Genomic DNA, 18717 nt, shown 5'->3' on the forward strand with positions numbered 1-18717 from the left:
TAAAAACATAATACAAATCGCGATAAGATATTCATCACAGATTTTTCACGATGAGATACATTTATTTATCTCATTTAGAATCATTTTTTCACGATCATTGTGAAAGTACGAAGAGAAAAATTTACAATAATTTAATCATTTCAATAACTATTAATGTTTTTGAAAAATCACCGAGTGACATTTTTTATAGATAATTTTCTCAACATAATAACGAACCACAATCTCTTCACCGAAGCATCTTCTCTTGATTCTCTTCGTATTTTCAAATAATCACAAAGCGTATTAAACATTGAAAAAACATTCAGGATCATGAATTTTGTGAGAAGAAAACGTAAAGTCGAAAAGAAAGTTGAAAATATCCCAACGTCACTCCAAAAATGCCCAGAAGTCGCCTGTGTAGCGAGAGACATGAGCCCGGGGACTCTTTCAACAAAGTTGGAGGGACAAACTGAAACATCGATTCAGTAGCGAAGAGATAAAACAACTTAATTGTCTTTAGTCCCTGCAGTTCTCAATAAATATATCTGGATCAGGGAGAGATTGAAATTTTTTTTGCAAAAGTCATGTTCACGTTTCACAACGAGTTCCGAAAAAAAATCCAGAATCGTCTCTAAAGTCTCAGATATTTTTTCTGATGACTGCCCTCGGAATGATTTTAACTCTTCGCTACTGAAATACAATGAAGAAAAATATAAATCATAGACTGGCTCATGTCTCTAGCTCCGCTTTGTATCCACTTTTACAGTGTACGTATGTATGAACTGCTCACTGCCTGCGCTCGCTCATGCTAGCCAGCGCGCTGCCCACTGCAGGTATTCTCTATAGTTCGATATATCGAAAGAAATCGGAATAAATTTTTCTCCAATTTTATCAATCCACTGGTGTCCACGAAGTAGTTCCGTGGATTGATAAAAATCAATACGTCGAAGTAAAACTGAAAACGGAGAAAAATTAATTTGAAAAAATAATGCGTATCTACTAGAGAATACTCGCACGAACTAACTAAAAGAGAAAATATTTAAAATGAAACGGTGTTGGTTAGTTTTCGAATAATTTTTTTAATATATTTTTGTTCATGAATTATGTGACCGCGAGAGCGCTCACCAACACCGCACACGCACATCGGGCAGCATAATACGTCATACTTCGGTTTGAAACACTGAGTTTATATGAAAGAAACAAGAAAAACAAACAAATATATATATAAATACATTGGATGAAGTATAATATTAAGAGATAACAACAAAATACTATTGAATAATAATAATACTGCTTGGTTTTCAGTGAGAGTGAGATGATGAATAAAAAAAACAAATGTGTAAATCTAATGAGAGAGCATAATACATTTATTTGTTTTTCCTTTGTTAAAAATATATTTCTTTTTTTTTTATTTCTGCGATAGGAAAAATGTGAAAAAAAAAGTAAATGAGTGAGTGAAGTTTATTGTTATTTTTCATTTTTTTTTGTTTGCTTTCTGGAGGAAAGTAAATGTTTGTGCATTTTTGAGAGCCACTGGAAAATGTGGACAATTTAATTGTAATGGTTTTTTTTTTGCCAATGAGAATTTTTTTGAAGGCTGAGTGGACGCGATTTTGAAATGAAAGATATAAAATTGATGACTTATTACGTATGCGCGCGAATGTTTGGATGAAACTTTAACGATTTAGACGATTGTGTGGAGGAATGAGAAGAGTAAAATTAAAATTAAATTAAATGATGGAAAACAGTATAATGCAATTGCGTTATAGTGTTTGGGACACGAATGAATGAATAATTTTCATGATAAAAAGAAAGCACGGAAATAAAAGGAAACATGACGACAGATGGAAAAAGAGAAAAAATAATACAAATTTGTGGCTGTAGTTCATTTGTAAATCATTTCTTGTCAAACATAAATGAAAAAGAAAAAAAAAACATGAAAAAAATTAATAACAAAAAAGCATACTTTTTTTCTGAGAAACATCATATGTTGGGTATTCATTCTGTGTGTGGCCCAAGGAAAATCAATGTTTCTAACTTATTTATAATAAATACTACACATTAATGGTAAAAAAAAGAGAAGAAAAAAAGCAAAAAATTAAATAAACGCAGTTTCTGATAAGGAGTTCCCGAATAAGCAGCATGTTTAACCTCCTCTATATTTTATATTTAGAATAGAAACAACAATCAGCGATTAAGTTATTTGAATTAATTTTTCTTGGAGGTGAGTGGTGTCAAAAGAAGAAAATTTTAATCCTGCGCTTGAGTTTGCCTTTTTATATAATTTTTTCTATGGTCAACTTTGACCTCTGTACGCCACAGACAGAACCCTCTTACTAGTTCGAGCTGGCGTGTCGGCCATTTTGTAAGGTGGTAAAAAGCGCCGTGAACCCTAGGGGCGGCCCTAGGTACTTCCTAACTTTTGTGGCAAAGAGAATAGACTAATAAAGAACTCATGCCGATGTTAGTAATGACCCCGGCGGTGAGAGGCACGACTGCCGATTCTGGCGGCTGGTGGCACCAGAGATTCATATACACAGGATGAGGGTTCATCCTGTGGCACACAGAGGTCACTGACTGTCAGACACCCCAGGATTTGCATGCCGCACCCTCCTTCTTCTGGGGTGAGGTACTAAAATGCTGGTGGCCTCAATCAAACCCTCAGGACTGACCCTCCACTGAGTCCATCCGGTCCATCCCCTTGGGAACTCGCTTGGCCATTTTCCGGACATCTCGCATCTTAGACATTGTCATCACCATAAAAGAAATAATTGTCCTTCAAGAAATAATTTTTTTAATAATTTAGGACATTAGATTCTTCCGAAGGTAACATAAGTCTTAAGACTCTCCAATTGCAAAACTCAATTTTCTAAAATGTTTCCCATCAGTTGATTGGCATCAATTTAATAAAAAGCACACACCACAGTATTTATCTCATGGGGCGACCAATCCAGGGTCAATTAATCTAGTGACGGGCGTTCACGCCCATTCGGTTTCAAATGTCATGAACGAGGGTGGCGGGCGGAATATTGAAAGAAGTCCTCGCAGGACGGTTGATCTACTTTCCACCCCTTGGACGAGCACCGAGGGGTAGTTAAGAATCTTTACCGGCGCAATGGCGGCGAAGCGGTAGAGGCGGCACGACGATTCAGCGCAAGCGCAACGCGCCCACCGATGATTGTCGTACACAGCTAGGTGTTTTTCGTCTCTCCAGCTTATTGTGGTTTCACCTCTCCGTTCAAGGGGCCTTTTTGTTGTACATAATCAACATTCCAACATATTTAAGCTAAAGATTCGTTCATCAACGCTATCAATCAGCCCTCGTTCGTTGTGCGCATAAGAGATTATAGAATATTCAACAATAATAGATACTAATTTGAAGGGTGCAGGTGGCCTTGACCAAAATCTCACAGGACTCAGCTGTTCGATTTAGCAGAAAGGAAGATAAACGATGAGTTTACTACTTGAAGAGGACGAAAATGGCGAGTAAGTGCAGCAGTTTGAACTGTATTTTTTTCAGTTATTTTATTTATTGTTTAATTCATTCTATGAGAAATAATCAATATTTATAACGGTAGCAGCATTGATTTCGTTGCTTGAATTATTCAGTCTAGTCCTGATTGTGATTCTGGACACACCAGAATCATTATATGTAGATATTTACATTACGTAAGATATATAGATATATATACATATGTCATCTTTAAAAAAATATGGAAAATGAAACAATACCTTTGATTGTCTCTTGAATATTTCAATCTAACGCACAGATAATGGTCCTCAATGGGGTAGTTATTCCCAACAGTTCTTCAATCACCACTTGATAAGTCTAAATTTTAATGTTATTAATGCCAGAATGATTCTTGACATTAAAATATCAGAAAATATTGCAGGATTTTTTAATCAATCTTCTATTCCCACTGGATGGTTTTCTCTCCGAACAGTAAAAATCAATAAAAGTTTACATCAGAACTGCCATTGAAATGAGCTGTGAAAAATAAATAGAAGCTTTTGATCTGAAGGAAGAATGAACGTTCTATTTCCTGTTGGCAACCAAGACTGTTCGATCGATGGAACCTATTAATATGGCCCGGTGTTACACCCTCTTCACAATTGTGTGATTTTTATCAGCGCTTATCACATTCGCTGCGTGAATGGTTTCATTATATGATAACTCACTGCATAACACCAGAGGATTTCCAATGTATTTAAATATCTCAATAACAATTATGTAACAGCAGCTATTTGGTCAGCCGCGTTATCAATTCCATAATTCTTGCCACTGTTTTCACTGAAAATTTTAAATAAAAAAATCTTGAGCTGATATGCAGTCCTTGAAATGCAATAAATGATGAACTTCCGCCTGGAAAAATCAAAGTAAATCTACGTTTTGGGGAACACTTTCGTTTTTATAATCCCAACTTTAGGGCTTGAGAATCTGAAAATTCATTGGAGAGAACGAAATGTCAGGAGAAAATTATGCAAATTTTTTTCATCGTCCTTTCAGCACGACAATTGAGTCCCCAAAAGTTTCTTTTGTATCCTTGAACTCCAAAACATACTGAGGACACACCCAACCGCAGTATTCACTTGTCTCTTGATCATATCTCATCACTTCCACGTTATCTTCGAGACAAAGAAAAGTTCTGTCATTCTGACAGAGATTAATTGTAATTCAAGGGAAAAACGATGGAAATGGATGACGTAGTGAGAAATGGGTGGGGGGATGTAATCAAAAGTAGTTAGTGTGCGCATGGTTGCAGGATTTATTAAATTTTTTTTTGATAATTGATGATAAAGTTCACCTTTCGAAACGGTGCGAACTGCATTTAGCATACGTTGAATGCTTGATTTCCGTACTGAAACTGATTATCCAGGACTGCGAGGAGCAGGAAATATTATTAACTAATTTAGCAATTTTGCATGGATTTAGGAGAATTTTTTATTTACCATTTTTGCGGGTTTTGGATGAAGAAATATTTTGAAATGAAGTATATTCGAGATAATCAGTACAGAACCTCTTCTCAGGTATTTTTCCCCGATGAAATTGATATGTGAATGAGAACTAAGAAACTAATTCTTTTCAGAACTATCTACACACTATTGTTATCCTAAAAGACGTTTGGACTGACATAAATGACGCATCCAAGGCCACTGATCTCACTGATAATACAATACGGATATAGCTAGTGCGGAAATACGATCTAAGCGGTTATCAATGTTTCTGTTAAATCAGCAATGCAACTCCTCTTTTCGATCGAATCCAAAAATCCATTTGATTCGAGTCAATCTCGTCATGACCAAGAATATCCTTTGAAAGAATTCACTGTTCAATTAGAAATAAAATTATAAATAAGATGCAACTCACTGCAACTCCACAATCCCAGAAAAAGTTAAATGCTTTAATCTTTTATTAAAAAAAAACTCTCTGGAGGGATTCCTGTTGAATAATCAATCAATAATAGAAATGTGAATGCACTTGCGTAAAGACATACTGATCTACATTTTAAGATCATACTTTTTCCGAGAATTTTTTTTCAATGTCACTCTTCAATAAATAGCACTATTATAAGCATTTCATATATCCGAATAAGAATTTTAAGAAAAAAAAGGCTAACGAAAACTCCTCTGTTACCGTTCAACGAGAGTGGGGCGAGTGAATTGGCTATAAAGTCTGCAGTTGCATAGCACGTCAGTTTATTCGTAGTCGGACGAAGCTATATAACTGTTCATAATAGCCAAAGCAATATATGTATACACATCCGAATTGTTTTCCTAACGAAATTTCGAAAGTGTTTTCGAAGTTTAGAACGTCCGAATAATGATTCGAATTCAGTCATTGAATTAGAAAGTGTTTTGTAATTTATTTCTTTCATTCTGAGAGGTTTGAGGACCGGTGAACTTTTACAGTAAAAATATTTCGAAATTAACCCTGACGAGAGTGAACGTTTGAGATGTCTACGAAAGTTTGCGAATGTCTATCTGCTGGCCAACAACGTGATCACGGTTGCCAGCTGATGTCAGCTGAGGATGATGAAAATATAAACAAAGAAAGCGAGACTAGGTAACTGAGGAACATCCGCAATGATAGACTGAAAAATTATGTGTTGCAGTTCTGCCGATTGTTTCTGATTTCTGATAGTCAAGTGCTTCCCGAAAATATGTGATCTCTATCGGCTTCTCGTGCAGTTAAATTAATTTTCAATGAGATATATCTTTCATCTGAAATGAATCAGCAACGAGATAATACAATATTTATCATTCTTTATTGATTTTGTTGTGAAAGGTGCGTGAACCGAAGTCCGCAATGGAACTCGAGTATGTGGAATTCGAGAGATTGGTATTTCATCAACAACACTTGTTAAAGTGTCCCACTTAGATCTACTATTGTTGATACTCCCACGAGGACTATTTGTCATATCTTGTTAATGATTATAATTTCCGTCGTTACTCGAACGCCGTACATTTTATTTTTTAAAATAACAAAAAAAGGCACCTTGAAATTTTCATTACAAACGAAAAATTAGCAAACATAAAAGAGAAATGGAAATTAAATGCCTAAAAGACAATACAGAAAAAATATTTAGAGACTTTAGAAAACAAGAATTAGGATTCCAAAAGAAATTATATAAGCCTTTGAAAAAGCAAGTTACATTATCCTTTTTTTTACTCTTTGCATATGCATCGCTGACACATGACCGTTTATGACGGTCACTTGTCACTCTATCATCATATTACAGATCATGTGTCCCATTTGTAACTGTAAAATGTGCTCAACTGTTCATGAATTCGTTCGTTTTAGGTACAGTGATGGTTCAGTGAAGTTGAGAAATCCCAACATCGAACTAATGGACCAGGATATTCTGTACCATTTGGCACTGGGCAGCGGTTCCCACGATCTGGTCGAGATGTTCGGTGATGTAAAGGTAAATAAATTGATTGGATGATTGTTCTCTAAAACATTGACAGTAGATCAAGTTATCCTATTTCGATTTTTAAAGTATGAGAAAATAAAATTGATCTCGAATCGCTTGAAACTAACTGTTTCTTATTGACGTAATCCTTTGTGGGAAAATGCGCATTATATTGGAGGAAATAAGTACATTAGTCATTGCTGAGAGTGCGATTCATAGATAAAACGGCTTTGAATCTACTCCAGAGTTCGGATGAAAAGATAAACGAACTTGACTGGTATTTCACTTAAATATTTTTCTAGTTCGTATGCATGGGAGGAACTCCGAAACGTATGGAGAACTTCGCTTGGTATATAATGAAGGAAATAGGACACAAGCTAGCTGCTGGGACAACTTTACTGGACATCAGTCAACATTCATATCGCTATTCAATGTATAAAGTCGGTCCAGTTCTCTCTGTCAGTGTGAGTATCTCAACAATTGAAAGAAAATACAATGGACAGTGCTGGGCAGACTATGTCCCTTTAGGGATATTTACCCTGGAACCTCTTCCCATTGAGTACTCCCATCACTTTGATTTTGCAATATTTAGTAAATATTTAACCTTAAAACAATTTTAAAAAAATAAAAATCTTAAATGTAGATTCAAGTTATCATTTACACTTGAATAATTCATTTGTCCATTTTGTCCTTTCTCAAAATAAACAAAAACACATTTAATTTAACACTCGTTGAACGTAAATGACCTCGTAATTGCATCACTTCCCTTTTTCAATCGAAGGCCGATGGAATCGACAATATTTATGGAATATTCATAAAACTTTCTGAATGGCACGGGAGCCTCCGAATGAACAGAGATTCCTGTCATTCGTAATCTGGGAAACATGGGAGGCAGTGGAATGAAAAAAATTACTGAACCAATTGTTTTTGAATTTTTCAGCATGGAATGGGAATTCCGTCGATAGGTATTCTGCTTCACGAGATTATAAAACTCATGTATCATGCAAAAGTGCGCGATCCGATGTTCATCAGAGTTGGTACGTGCGGGGGAATTGGATTGGATCCGGGCACGGTTGTAATATCGGAGGAGGCAGTCGATGGTATGCTGAAGCCATATTTTGAGCAGGTGCGTCTCCCCAACTTTTATTAAATCATAGATCAAAATCTGTGGCGAAATTGTGACACGCCCGACACTAGAATATAGATTGAAACGTAGCACGAAAATTCAGTGATCCCCAAGTAAATTGTTGCTAGTTGAATTTAATATTTATGGTCACATTGAAAAATATTAACATTTATTTCTAGTACTATAAATTTTACTGATATATTTAAGATAACAATTAAATAATTTTTTATCGTACTTCCCCTTCTATAACCTTTCCATTTTTCAAATGATGCTTTTTGTCAATAGCCAGTGCTGGGTAAAATCACCCGACGACCAGCCAAGTTGGATAAAAAATTAGCTATGGAATTGCTAGCTCTCGCTAGTAATGAAGATCCTTATGACACTGTAACTGGAAAGACAATGTGTACTTCCGACTTTTACGAGGGACAGGGACGTCTGGATGGGGCCTTTTGTGATTATACTGAGCAGGATAAAGTCGACTACCTTAATAAACTCCACAAGCATGGTATCATCAACATTGAGATGGAGTGTACTGTGTTTGCTGCACTTACCCATCATGCTGGCATCAGAGCTGCCATCGTTTGTGTTACCTTCTTGGATCGGCTAAAGGGTGATCAGGTAATGATCACCAAAAATTTGATAATTCACAGTTTATCTATTTGCCAGCAGTTCGAATAATTTTTATTCCAACAGGTGAATTCTCCTAAAGAAGTATTAGAAGAATGGCAGAAGCGTCCGCAAGAGCTAGTGGCTCGATACATCAAGAGATATCTACAGCACAAAGGACGATTATCCTTGGAAGGCCATGGCTCGATGTGTGTGAAGAGTCCACGTCGATTCAAGCTCGTTCAACAAGAGTCTGAGAACTACGATTAAACTGCCCATCGAGAGTCGCCCAAACTCACGAAATAAATCCGTTTGTTCTTATCATATCGATTAAAACATCGACGAACCGAATTCTTAATTTCATTATGTGAATTGTTGGACTGCACAAATTGAAATAACAGTTATTACTGATTCGAATTTTTTTTACTTTTATTTTTGAAACTAAACAAATAGATAATTACTTTGACGAGAGATAAAAAATATCACGGCCTTCGGAGCTGTCACAATTGAGCCATCAGTTGGTGATTTTGAATAGTTCATTTAATCGAGGCTCAATCACAATGTTCAAGTACAAAAATAAAAAAGAGAAACAATTTTTTTAAAAATCGTGTTACTGACCATTCTCGGCCACATATCCAATATTTTTTATCCGAAAGTCTGTTGAGAGTGAATTGCAAAGATATATAAAACATAGAAAATGCATATATGGGAATTATAAGGATTGCCCGATTTTTCTCTTTAATTCAAATCACGTACTTTGGATTTCTTCATTTATCCTTTTTTCAATTTTTTAAATAAATTGCGAATTTCTTTTGGATCGCTTTGAATGTCTAACGACCAAAAATATTATCAAATGGAGGTTTAAAAATGTGTAATTAATGATGAAAACTAAGCCATAGCTGATTAAGCTGAAGTTTACGATGTTTGTTATGACATGACGCAACTAGTGTCGGTGGCCTACGCAAGTTTTTACGCATTAAAGAATAAATAGTGAGATAGAAGCTCTGTTTCACTCACTCGTTAATGAAAACCGTATTAGAATGTTCAATGTCTTGATTATTTCCGACATTCTGATTTCGACCAATCATACTGCGGTATTCAACCTCATGTGGCAACTTCACATTGTCATTTGAATAACCTATGCTCGCCTATTAATTTTCGTTCCACTATTTGATAGATATCTATCCCATACACCTGCTGTTTGCCAATAAATACCGCTCTCTGATCGAACGAAACTAGAACGCAATGATCAGGAATAATCATCCGAGAGATCAGAAGGCAAAATTATGGGAAAAATTTCCATAAATTTGGACCTCTCGGGGTGTTATAGCCGATAATGAAATAAATCATTTAAAGGAACAAATAATAGATTAATTAATTAATTACGGGCTGAACAAAATACGGATTATTTGCGGAAGTTGATTAATTGCGGCTTTTATTCTGAGCTGTCTCGTCTTGATTTTCTCCATATGAAAAACGTGAAGAACTGGAAATTGGGATGAGAATTATTACCTCAGAGTCATCGTGACAGGAGTCGATACTGCGTTTCCCTAAACTAAGACGAGAATGAAAATTTTGAAATTTACTGTGAACGAAATAATCCTTTGGACGTATTTTGGTTTCGTGAAATTTTTCGTGGCATCAGATGATTTCCTTTTAAATGACAGATTATTGGAAATGAGAGTCATGACTTTATTTCGAGTGTAATAATAACGAAAATTACTCAATATCTTAAATGCCCCCGCAGGTTCTCCTGTACCACGAAGAGTTTGAATATTCATCATTTCAAATAATATGATAGAAAATGTTAGACATAGCTGATTCAACATTCCAAACAATTCCAAATAGTTATCTTTCATTATAAAAATTTCCTTAAATTGTGAAAACGGAAGGTGCGTTAACTAAAAATGTAATACTTTGTGGCGGATTAAAAAATGAATTCCTCAAATAAAATTATGCCTATCAATATTTTATCTCCAAATGTTGAATTATACTTGTAAGAAAAATCAAAAAATTAAAATTCAGCTTCGAGCTCATTTAAATTGTTGTGGAGAGAACTAACGACGATAAATTTGGGTGCATTACCTAACTACACAATTAAATCACGTGAGGAAGAGGATTATAAAATTTCTTCAAATGGAGATGAATTGTTAATCGTGATATTGCGCATCGTCTTCGCATAGAATAAATGTTTGTTGAGCATAGTTAGAATGCTTGTACATATATTATAGATGTACAAAAAAAATCGAACATAAAAAGCGGTGGGAGTGACTTTTGTTGCAAATCCTCAGTAAAAAAAAATTCGGACTGAACTCGAGCAAAATTTACGACAGTGGAAGATTTATCCCGTTAATGAAAATATTTCACAGGGCACGCTTTGTGATTGATTTTGTAGATGGAGGTAAATTAATTTTAATTTTCATAAGAATTAATTCAGTGGGGGATTTTGTTAAACAGGAGTTATGCAAATGCCAAAAAACTTCGATACCATTACATTTCAACATATATTTATTGTGGAATAAACAATTTTTCTTGTTGCTCAAATGTTTATTTCTTAAGAAATTCGATTTTCATTCCCCGTGAATGTCTATGTATATTAATATAGCTTTTACGATGCCTTCAGCATTCATTGTAGGTATTACCTACCCCTGTTCCCATATTCCATCCCCTCCTCCCACTCGAACGGAAGGAAAATAATGAGAAACAATTAAGTGAAGAAACTTGTCGTACCTTCAGACAAATACGGCATTTTATTTATCACGATGTAATACAAATTACAATTCGGTAGAGAATTGTACTCGATTAATCATTACATAGCTAATGCAGTATGGTAATTTCAATTTCAATATGTTGTTTCATTTAACTATAAAAAAAATTTATACACAAAGTGATATTATTACTACAATACAGTGCTCACAGTAGTTAAGACTGTTTTTATGTCAATCAATCCTGATTTTAATTTGAATTTATTGGAAAGAAAAAAATGTGTGGGTGTATACAGATTTTGTACACTCCTTTTTTCATAGGATGAACAATGAAGACAATGGGATCGCGAAGGGTGAGTATTTAATTCAGCGAGCAACAGCATACACAAGTATCTTCATATGTATAGAAATTTTATCGGTTCTTGTTATTTCGTAATATATTTCATCACACGAGAACTATTCATTTTCGGGGAGACTTAAAAGTCCTTGGACAACTTCTGATGCATTAGAAAATATAATTAAAAATTAAGAGAATGAAGTCTATTCCATTTTGCCCCCCATCTTTATCGAAAATCTGATTTTTCCATGTTTTTATTAAAAAAATTCCTTCTACAGCCTATTTTTCATCGGTGGCACTGTCAATCAATTCCGTGATTGTCCTTATAATTTAATGCATCCCCTTATATGCCAAAGGTCGTCCAATAGCTCTTAAGGTCAGGCGAAAACGTAAATTTCGTCACAGTCCCCCCTTAACTTCGTCCTTTTTAGTTCCAGTGGAAATTTTCTATCATAATTACGCAGTCCATGCTACGACACATAGTACACGTTTTCGTATTCCATTCATGCAATAATAATAGCCAAGTTGTAACGATACAATGATAGATTCGATACTAGTAATAATTAATTAATAATTGCAACGATTTTTCGATTATTTTTGTTATCGAAATGCTAAAAAAAACACACGCCCACGATTACACGTCGAGTGTGTGACAGGCCTTTTATTGTTTTTCAATTACCTCCTCTTAGAAAAATTGCAGATTTTTTAAAAAATTTTCACCATTACTTATTGTTGGAACGATTAAAGGAAGTACCTAGCATTTAATGTATTACAAATTTACTGATTATCTTTCTGGAAATGAGAATATTTTTCATCATCTTTAATTACAGCAACGACTGTTGAAAATTTTGCAACTTCCATCATAAATGAAATGAAGAAGTCAGGGGTTTCACCAATTAAAGTCATTTCTAGATTTTATTTGAGTTGGATTTCACTTATATTATAAATATAATTTAATTTCAATTAATGGAGTCGTTTTATCAATTTAAAGGTGATGAAAAATCAATACTTTTCCTTCTTTCTTCTCTCTTATCATCTATCATCTACCCATGAAGATGGTATTATACGAAAGATTACTCAACACTTACGCAATATCTTACTTTTAAAAACTTACTAAACGTACTATCACAAACTTATTGAAAATAACTCGTTAAAAAATCGAAGAACTTAATATTCCTTAATTCGTGATAAAAAATATTTGTAGAGTACTTCATTCGTTTCAATTCGAATGATGAAGAAAAATGAGAGAGGATTAATACCACCGGTGTGAGGATCGATAAGCTCTCACAACGATTACTCGTTGTTATTTTCACTGAAAACGAGTTGAAGTTTCTCCTGGTGGGAATAAATTGAAATACCCCTGATTGATTGGCTTTCTCCAATCTATTGGATTCATTGCATAAAATGGTGATTAGAATGACTGTATTCGTTTTGTTCGTGACCTTGATATAATTACAATCAATTCTACACATGTCAATCTTCGCTTACAACCCACTCCATTCCCCCTAAATTTGGCACACAATTTGCAGCATTTCATTACTTGATAATAACACTGAGATTTTATTTCAACAATTTTAGCTTTTAAATAGAAAAAACACGATTAACTTTCGTTTTCTCATTCCAGAGATTTTTTTCAGTTGTAATTTTTAATATTTTTTTCCCGAGAAATTCGACTGAACTTATCCATCGATTGAGCTACGGAATTTCGGAGTATTGAACTTTTTTTTATATCGAAACATAGATATTGTCCCACAAATTTCGCAATTTTTTTCTTTATCCTCGATAGATTTCATCTCTCATTTCATAATTTCCATTACCTCGTTATTTTAAAACCGAAGAGAAGTATCAAATGTATTTCACGAGTGCAGGAGAGTTCTCATAACATGATTAACGGTGCAATAAAGGTGGTTATTTCTGCGTTACGTGATATCGATACTTCTCCTCAGAGTCCATTCTTCGTCTCATGAGAACCTTCAACATTATCCTGCACCCAAACAGTCCTTTATTATTTTATATCATTTATGTACAAGACTAGATTCTTAATGAATAATTTCACCTGCCCCAAGTATCAATAATGATTCACCAAAGAGACAACAATAATCCAATGAAATCCCTATTCAATTTCACCTGTTCAAATGGATCGATTAAATGCATCAAAAGAAATATCTATGAAATGTCCATCATCCGTGGGGCAGAGAAAATGAGCATAATACAGAATATGGAGTATTTCTTCATAATTATGAATAAATTGTAAATTTCGGTTATTCAAACACTGAATGTCTGACAAGTGGATTTCAATTCAGTAGTAAAGTGCAATTTATGCTGCAGACATATCTGAAAGGGGATTTCAAGAGTAACTGTCAGAAGACTTCTTTTCGTAGACAATTTAATGACCTACAAAAAATCTTCCTCCATTAATTGATGGGTACACGCTTTGCAGGAATATCTGCGAGATAATCTGTGAGAGACTTTTGGCTACAAAATTTTTCCAATTGGGAAATTTACTGTCTCATTTTCTAACTATCAGTCCATTAAAGTTTTACTGCTACGAACAAATGTCCTCCACTCGTCTCCCTCGTAACAGTTCGTACAGAATTTATTACACATGACTTTCAATCCGATTTATTAATCGTACAATTAAATGTAAATTGAAAATACTAAGGAAGCTCTTTGTATCCGTACGATTCGTAGTGTTCGAATGCCTCTGATTGTCACTTGATAGCATGGAATGTATTTAGGGTGTCTTTCTCATGTCGAAATATCCAAAAAAATAATTGAATAAAATTGAGGAATTATCTCGGCACGCGAGCAATAGGTGAAATCCAAATACTGTTTCTTATTCGATGAGTAAATAGCGGAACAAAGCCAAGAGAGAAATATTGTCACGAATCGTTGATCAATGTTATTTCTCGACCATTGATCGAAAAGACAAACAAGGAATGAAACGTGTCATTCGATCGAAAGTTGGAAATACCAACGTTCGGTTATTGTCAATCTAAGGGGATATAGTTTTGTTCCTTTATTGTACCCAATTCGAGAACTGAAATTTATTTTGTTCCTCAGTACCAGAACTAGATGGTTTCCTCGTTTGTGATTTTCTTTTCCAGATTTACCTATTAATTTTTGTGTTGATCCAAGTAGGAGATGTTGGTAATTATTTTTCGATGAATTTTGCAAGGAGAAATGTTGGGAGTAAGTCAGACACGATTATTCATGTTGGGGGCATGAATTTTTGTTGTTGGTGCTTTGTTGTTCACATTGACAGAGGCATATCATCACATCGATGGATGAAGCCATGTTGGCGTCATCCTGCTGACTCCTCTGGTAACAGAATGCTAACGGATTTGCGAGATGATTGACTTCCGCCGGATGCGCTCGTTGTTAAGGTGGAGGATGCACGATGGGATGGGGCTATAACGCGCACTTCTGGTCGCGGTGATGACTCTTGATGTGGAGAGCTCTTTGTATCGTCGGACGTGGTTATCAGAGCCACTGGAGGCCTGAACAAATTATATTTAATGATTAACAAGAAATAAATAATGTTTAACGAAGTGATTTACCAGTGGAGATAGGCAAATAAATTAACAACTTCAAAGTGAGTTTGTTGTACACTTTTTGCTTCAGAATCTGGGGTAGGTTCGCTTATTTTTATTAAAACTTTCTCAGTAGTGCAAAGAGAGAGCTGCAAATAAATCTCTAGAAACTCCACTTTTCTCAGACTCTCGAGATGTTTTCCAACACCTAATTTTCGAGTGAAATTGATTCGGCGTGTTCTACTACTTCAATACTTCAGAATTTTTTGATTACACAGAGGAAATATTCTCATATGGAGAATGTGAAAGTAAATGAAAACCAGTGATAGTTTCCAATCAACATCAATATAAATTAACGCTGAGGAAATCTTTCATTCGAGAAGACTTTACATTCTAACGAATATTTGTTCCCAGTATTTAAAAATAAAAAAAACTATATGTAATGGTTTATGCGAAGTCTTGTTAGCCAAATAAATCGTCAGAATAAATTAATTCCCGAGGCAAATTTATTCCGCTATTGGGTAACTTCACAATTCGTCGTGGGGTGCTTTAATTTCGCCATTCATTCGTGATTATTGACTGAGTACTTCATAATTAGGAGGATCATTGGCGAATAACGATGCACGTTTTCCGGTGGATTATTTGGATTATTTTCATTCATTCCAGCACTGAATTGAGGGTTTCCCTAAGAGGGCTTGGCATTGCCAACCTTGAAAAGGAAAATCATTAACAGGAGATTGCCGACACAGGCATCATTACACTGGCCCAGACCGAGGACTGAGATTTTTCACCTCCGGTAAAATGCCCATATGACTTCAGAGATCATTAGCTAGTTTGTTAGCATCGTGATTTTTTACGAATCTTGAAGCAAGAATTTTTTTAATAGCTACAAAATCATAGTGAAGTGGTAAAACCAGAGTGTGTAAAACATAAACATTAATTGGTTCTAGACTTATGCGAAGAGTGAGTGATTTTAGGGGGCGACTAAATAGGCCGGGTTTAAAGCCCAGAAAATTATCCATGAAAGATGTATGTCAATGATTTCTCTTAAATTGACTCATTAACGAGATAATCTCGTAATTACACAGGCGTGACATAAGAAGATTATTGCTTGTTTTTTTTTGCATTCTTAAAATCATTGCGACTTGTTTCGTCACACGGACAGAAATAAACCGATTCGATGGATTTAACTAGTCAGACGTGCCAATTACATAAAATAGCGACTCCAAACATTCGCCAAAACCCGCTTATTTGGCGACATGACCCGCTGACAATAAAATTCTCTTCAATTTAGAGAGAATATTTGAAGAGCTTGGGATGATGGGGAATGGAAATATATTGGTAGAAAAATCATTTCTTTCAGTTGAATTTAATGAAAGTATTTTCTCATAAATACCTGTGCTGAGGCGGTGGCGTAGGTGTTCTTGAGAGGGGGAAGCTAGCAACCTCTCGGGTCACCGAGAGCGATCGGATCGATCCAAAGCTCTGGTCCGGTGACATATTCGCTCCCACACTCTGTACCATGCCACTACTGAAACAAGTGTTAATTAACAATTAATGAACAGGGGCTGGGCAAATATTTACTTTATTCACAAGTATTCATGTAATTCAGAACTTTTACTTATAAAGAATTAACTATAGAGTTAGGAAACTCGTGCTGTATCCGTTGAATTATATCAAGCTGGCAAATGTTCAAGCATTTTGATTTTCAGTTAGCTATATTTTATTCGAGCTTTGGAGAAATTTTAAATTTGTGGAAACAATCCAAACTATTACAAAAAAATATCCAGATTTCCGAAATCGTGATTATTCGCTCATTTGTTCCCATGCTCACAACGAATAAATACTTTCTCATGATCTTTAACCACTCTATATAAACAACTTGATGGTTCACTATCGAAAGCTGGCTGTTTCCATAAAAATATATTTTTCTTATCACGTGTGAATATCGAATGGTGTTGTTAGATCCGGCGTTGGTACACGCTAAAAGATTACCATCAACGCCTGCGGTTTGCGTTGATTAATAACACAACTTGTGGGCTCACCTATGCCATCCATTTTATTTGCATTTAATATGCAAATATTGTGCGGTGAATAAATAATTGAAACTCTGTTTTGTATGCAACAACTTCACTTGTCCGGAATCGGCGAGTGAGAGAAGCTGTTAATGTTTTTTTATAAATGATATCTGATGATTTAGAGGATATATTGTTGAATGGGATCTGATTTTTTTAAGATCTCCTGAATTCTAAGGTACTTCCGACCTTATGAACTTGTTCTTTTCCTATGAGGGTCTATGAGAATCTAAAAACGTCTGGTAATTGCGCTTTCATTAAACTTATTAATTACTCAGTTTTTTCTGTTAAAAAAATGAGCAAATCGGTTCCAGTGCATTTCCCATAATTTTTAATTCACTTAATGGAATCCTCATCCAGAAAAATGCGTTTATCCACTTGTCATATGGATCAAACCTCTTCATTACCATCAACTTCATTGATAATTGATGGAAACCTTGCGATTGGAGAACATCTTTACATATAGAAATCCATAAATATTAGAGGACACATTGGAGACTATTTCTAGGCGCTCTGTTCCCTCAATTTTCTTATGTTCCATGCTATATCTCGTGTACCGAGATGGAATGCAAAAAATAAAAGTCAGTCTGAATGTCGCTAGAGAAGACAGAGAGAAAGTGGTGACTTATGGGAAGTGGATCAAGAAAATGATTGAATATGCGGGAGAAAATAGAGATACAATGTTGATTGTATGCAAACTCATGTTGACTCTGTTGTTAACTCGAGAAGAACAACTTCCATACGTCTATGTCAAACACTGGGCAAACGGTAGAATGCACAGTAGCACGCAAGGACGGCACCTGGGAGGCTATTCACGAGGTGAGATCGTGCGGTCGCATGACGATTCGTCGCATGTGAACCACGGTCTGTACCTGAATCGCACATAATCCGACCAAACTTGAACGTTATTTTTCAAAGCAAGAATGGAACCATAACATGATATTAAAAAATTAATTGTCATTTTTACACATTCTCAGGTTCATTGACAAAATAAAAAAAAAATGTAGTGAATCGGAACCATTAATTGTCAACTCAGACAGCACTCGTGATCTGGGACACATACGCTAACGATCATTTCATCGTGAATTGATAGGAGTGTTCACGTTTCCTAGATGCGATTGTCCCTCAAAAAAAATTCGAATCGTAAATGGGTAGGTAAACAGCACGACCGTGAGTTGACAAGGGCATAAATAATTGATAGAATAATAATCGTCAAATGATGAAACAAAGTGGACAACTTTAGGTACATTCTATCGCTTTGTGATGGATATATCCCCGAATGAATAATAGATAAGCTTTAGGTGGTATTATTAGATCCCTTTAGCTTCAGCTGCACAATATTTATAGATACGAGAATTGACAAACCCTCGACTTAATGACTAGCTCTCGTTCCGTGTAATTTCTACTAATAATGGAAAGACCCGGTAATCAATAATAAAAAT

At 35.1% G+C, this 18717-nt stretch overlaps 2 protein-coding genes and 1 long non-coding RNA gene across 8 annotated transcripts in view; 1 reads left to right on the forward strand and 2 right to left on the reverse strand.

Moving 5' to 3' along the window:
- Positions 1 to 1774: 1774 nt before the first annotated feature.
- LOC135162507 (uncharacterized) lies at positions 1775 to 5621 on the reverse strand. Its single transcript, XR_010298974.1, has 2 exons — positions 4930 to 5621; positions 1775 to 4858 (listed from the first exon to the last, which is right to left on the reverse strand). It is a non-coding gene; the product is annotated as an uncharacterized LOC135162507 (long non-coding RNA).
- Positions 3144 to 10578, forward strand: LOC135162246 (uridine phosphorylase 1). 3 transcript variants are annotated; one of them, XM_064120495.1, is made up of 6 exons: positions 3144 to 3465; positions 6782 to 6905; positions 7196 to 7357; positions 7834 to 8019; positions 8305 to 8637; positions 8713 to 10578. In XM_064120495.1, exons 1-6 carry the CDS (start codon positions 3431 to 3433, stop codon positions 8893 to 8895), a joined length of 1023 nt encoding a protein of 340 aa, XP_063976565.1. In that variant the 5' UTR covers positions 3144 to 3430; the 3' UTR covers positions 8896 to 10578. The 3 variants fall into 3 exon arrangements, with proteins under 3 accessions (XP_063976565.1, XP_063976557.1, XP_063976572.1); XM_064120487.1 differs by lacking the exon at positions 3144 to 3465 and adding an exon at positions 5670 to 6043; XM_064120502.1 differs by lacking the exon at positions 3144 to 3465 and adding an exon at positions 6068 to 6297.
- A 754-nt stretch (positions 10579 to 11332) lies between these two features.
- LOC135162316 (uncharacterized) overlaps positions 11333 to 18717 on the reverse strand; it is a 30949-nt gene continuing 23564 nt past the window's right edge. For 3 of the 4 annotated variants that reach the window (XM_064120676.1, XM_064120649.1, XM_064120657.1), the window contains exons 5-6: positions 16597 to 16731; positions 11333 to 15167 (exon numbers count right to left, since the gene is read on the reverse strand). In XM_064120676.1, the coding sequence (XP_063976746.1) occupies positions 14972 to 15167; positions 16597 to 16731 (331 nt within the window). In that variant the 3' untranslated portion in view covers positions 11333 to 14971. The remainder of the gene's footprint in view (positions 15168 to 16596; positions 16732 to 18717) is intronic. The other variant, XM_064120668.1, reaches the window with a different exon arrangement.

The sequence above is a fragment of the Diachasmimorpha longicaudata genome, chromosome 1 (assembly GCF_034640455.1).
Source record: "Diachasmimorpha longicaudata isolate KC_UGA_2023 chromosome 1, iyDiaLong2, whole genome shotgun sequence".
Lineage (NCBI taxonomy): Eukaryota > Metazoa > Arthropoda > Insecta > Hymenoptera > Braconidae > Diachasmimorpha > Diachasmimorpha longicaudata.

Excerpts from the sequence above, each read along its gene's own strand:
- LOC135162246 (XM_064120487.1), top strand. The coding sequence starts at position 5,934 with ATGTCTACGAAAGTTTGCGAATGTCTATCTGCTGGCCAACAACGTGAT. Across the intron at positions 6,044-6,781 it reads AACAAAGAAAGCGAGACTAG|GTACAGTGATGGTTCAGTGA; the intron begins GTAACTGAGGAA and ends CGTTCGTTTTAG. Across the intron at positions 7,358-7,833 it reads GTCCAGTTCTCTCTGTCAGT|CATGGAATGGGAATTCCGTC; the intron begins GTGAGTATCTCA and ends TGAATTTTTCAG.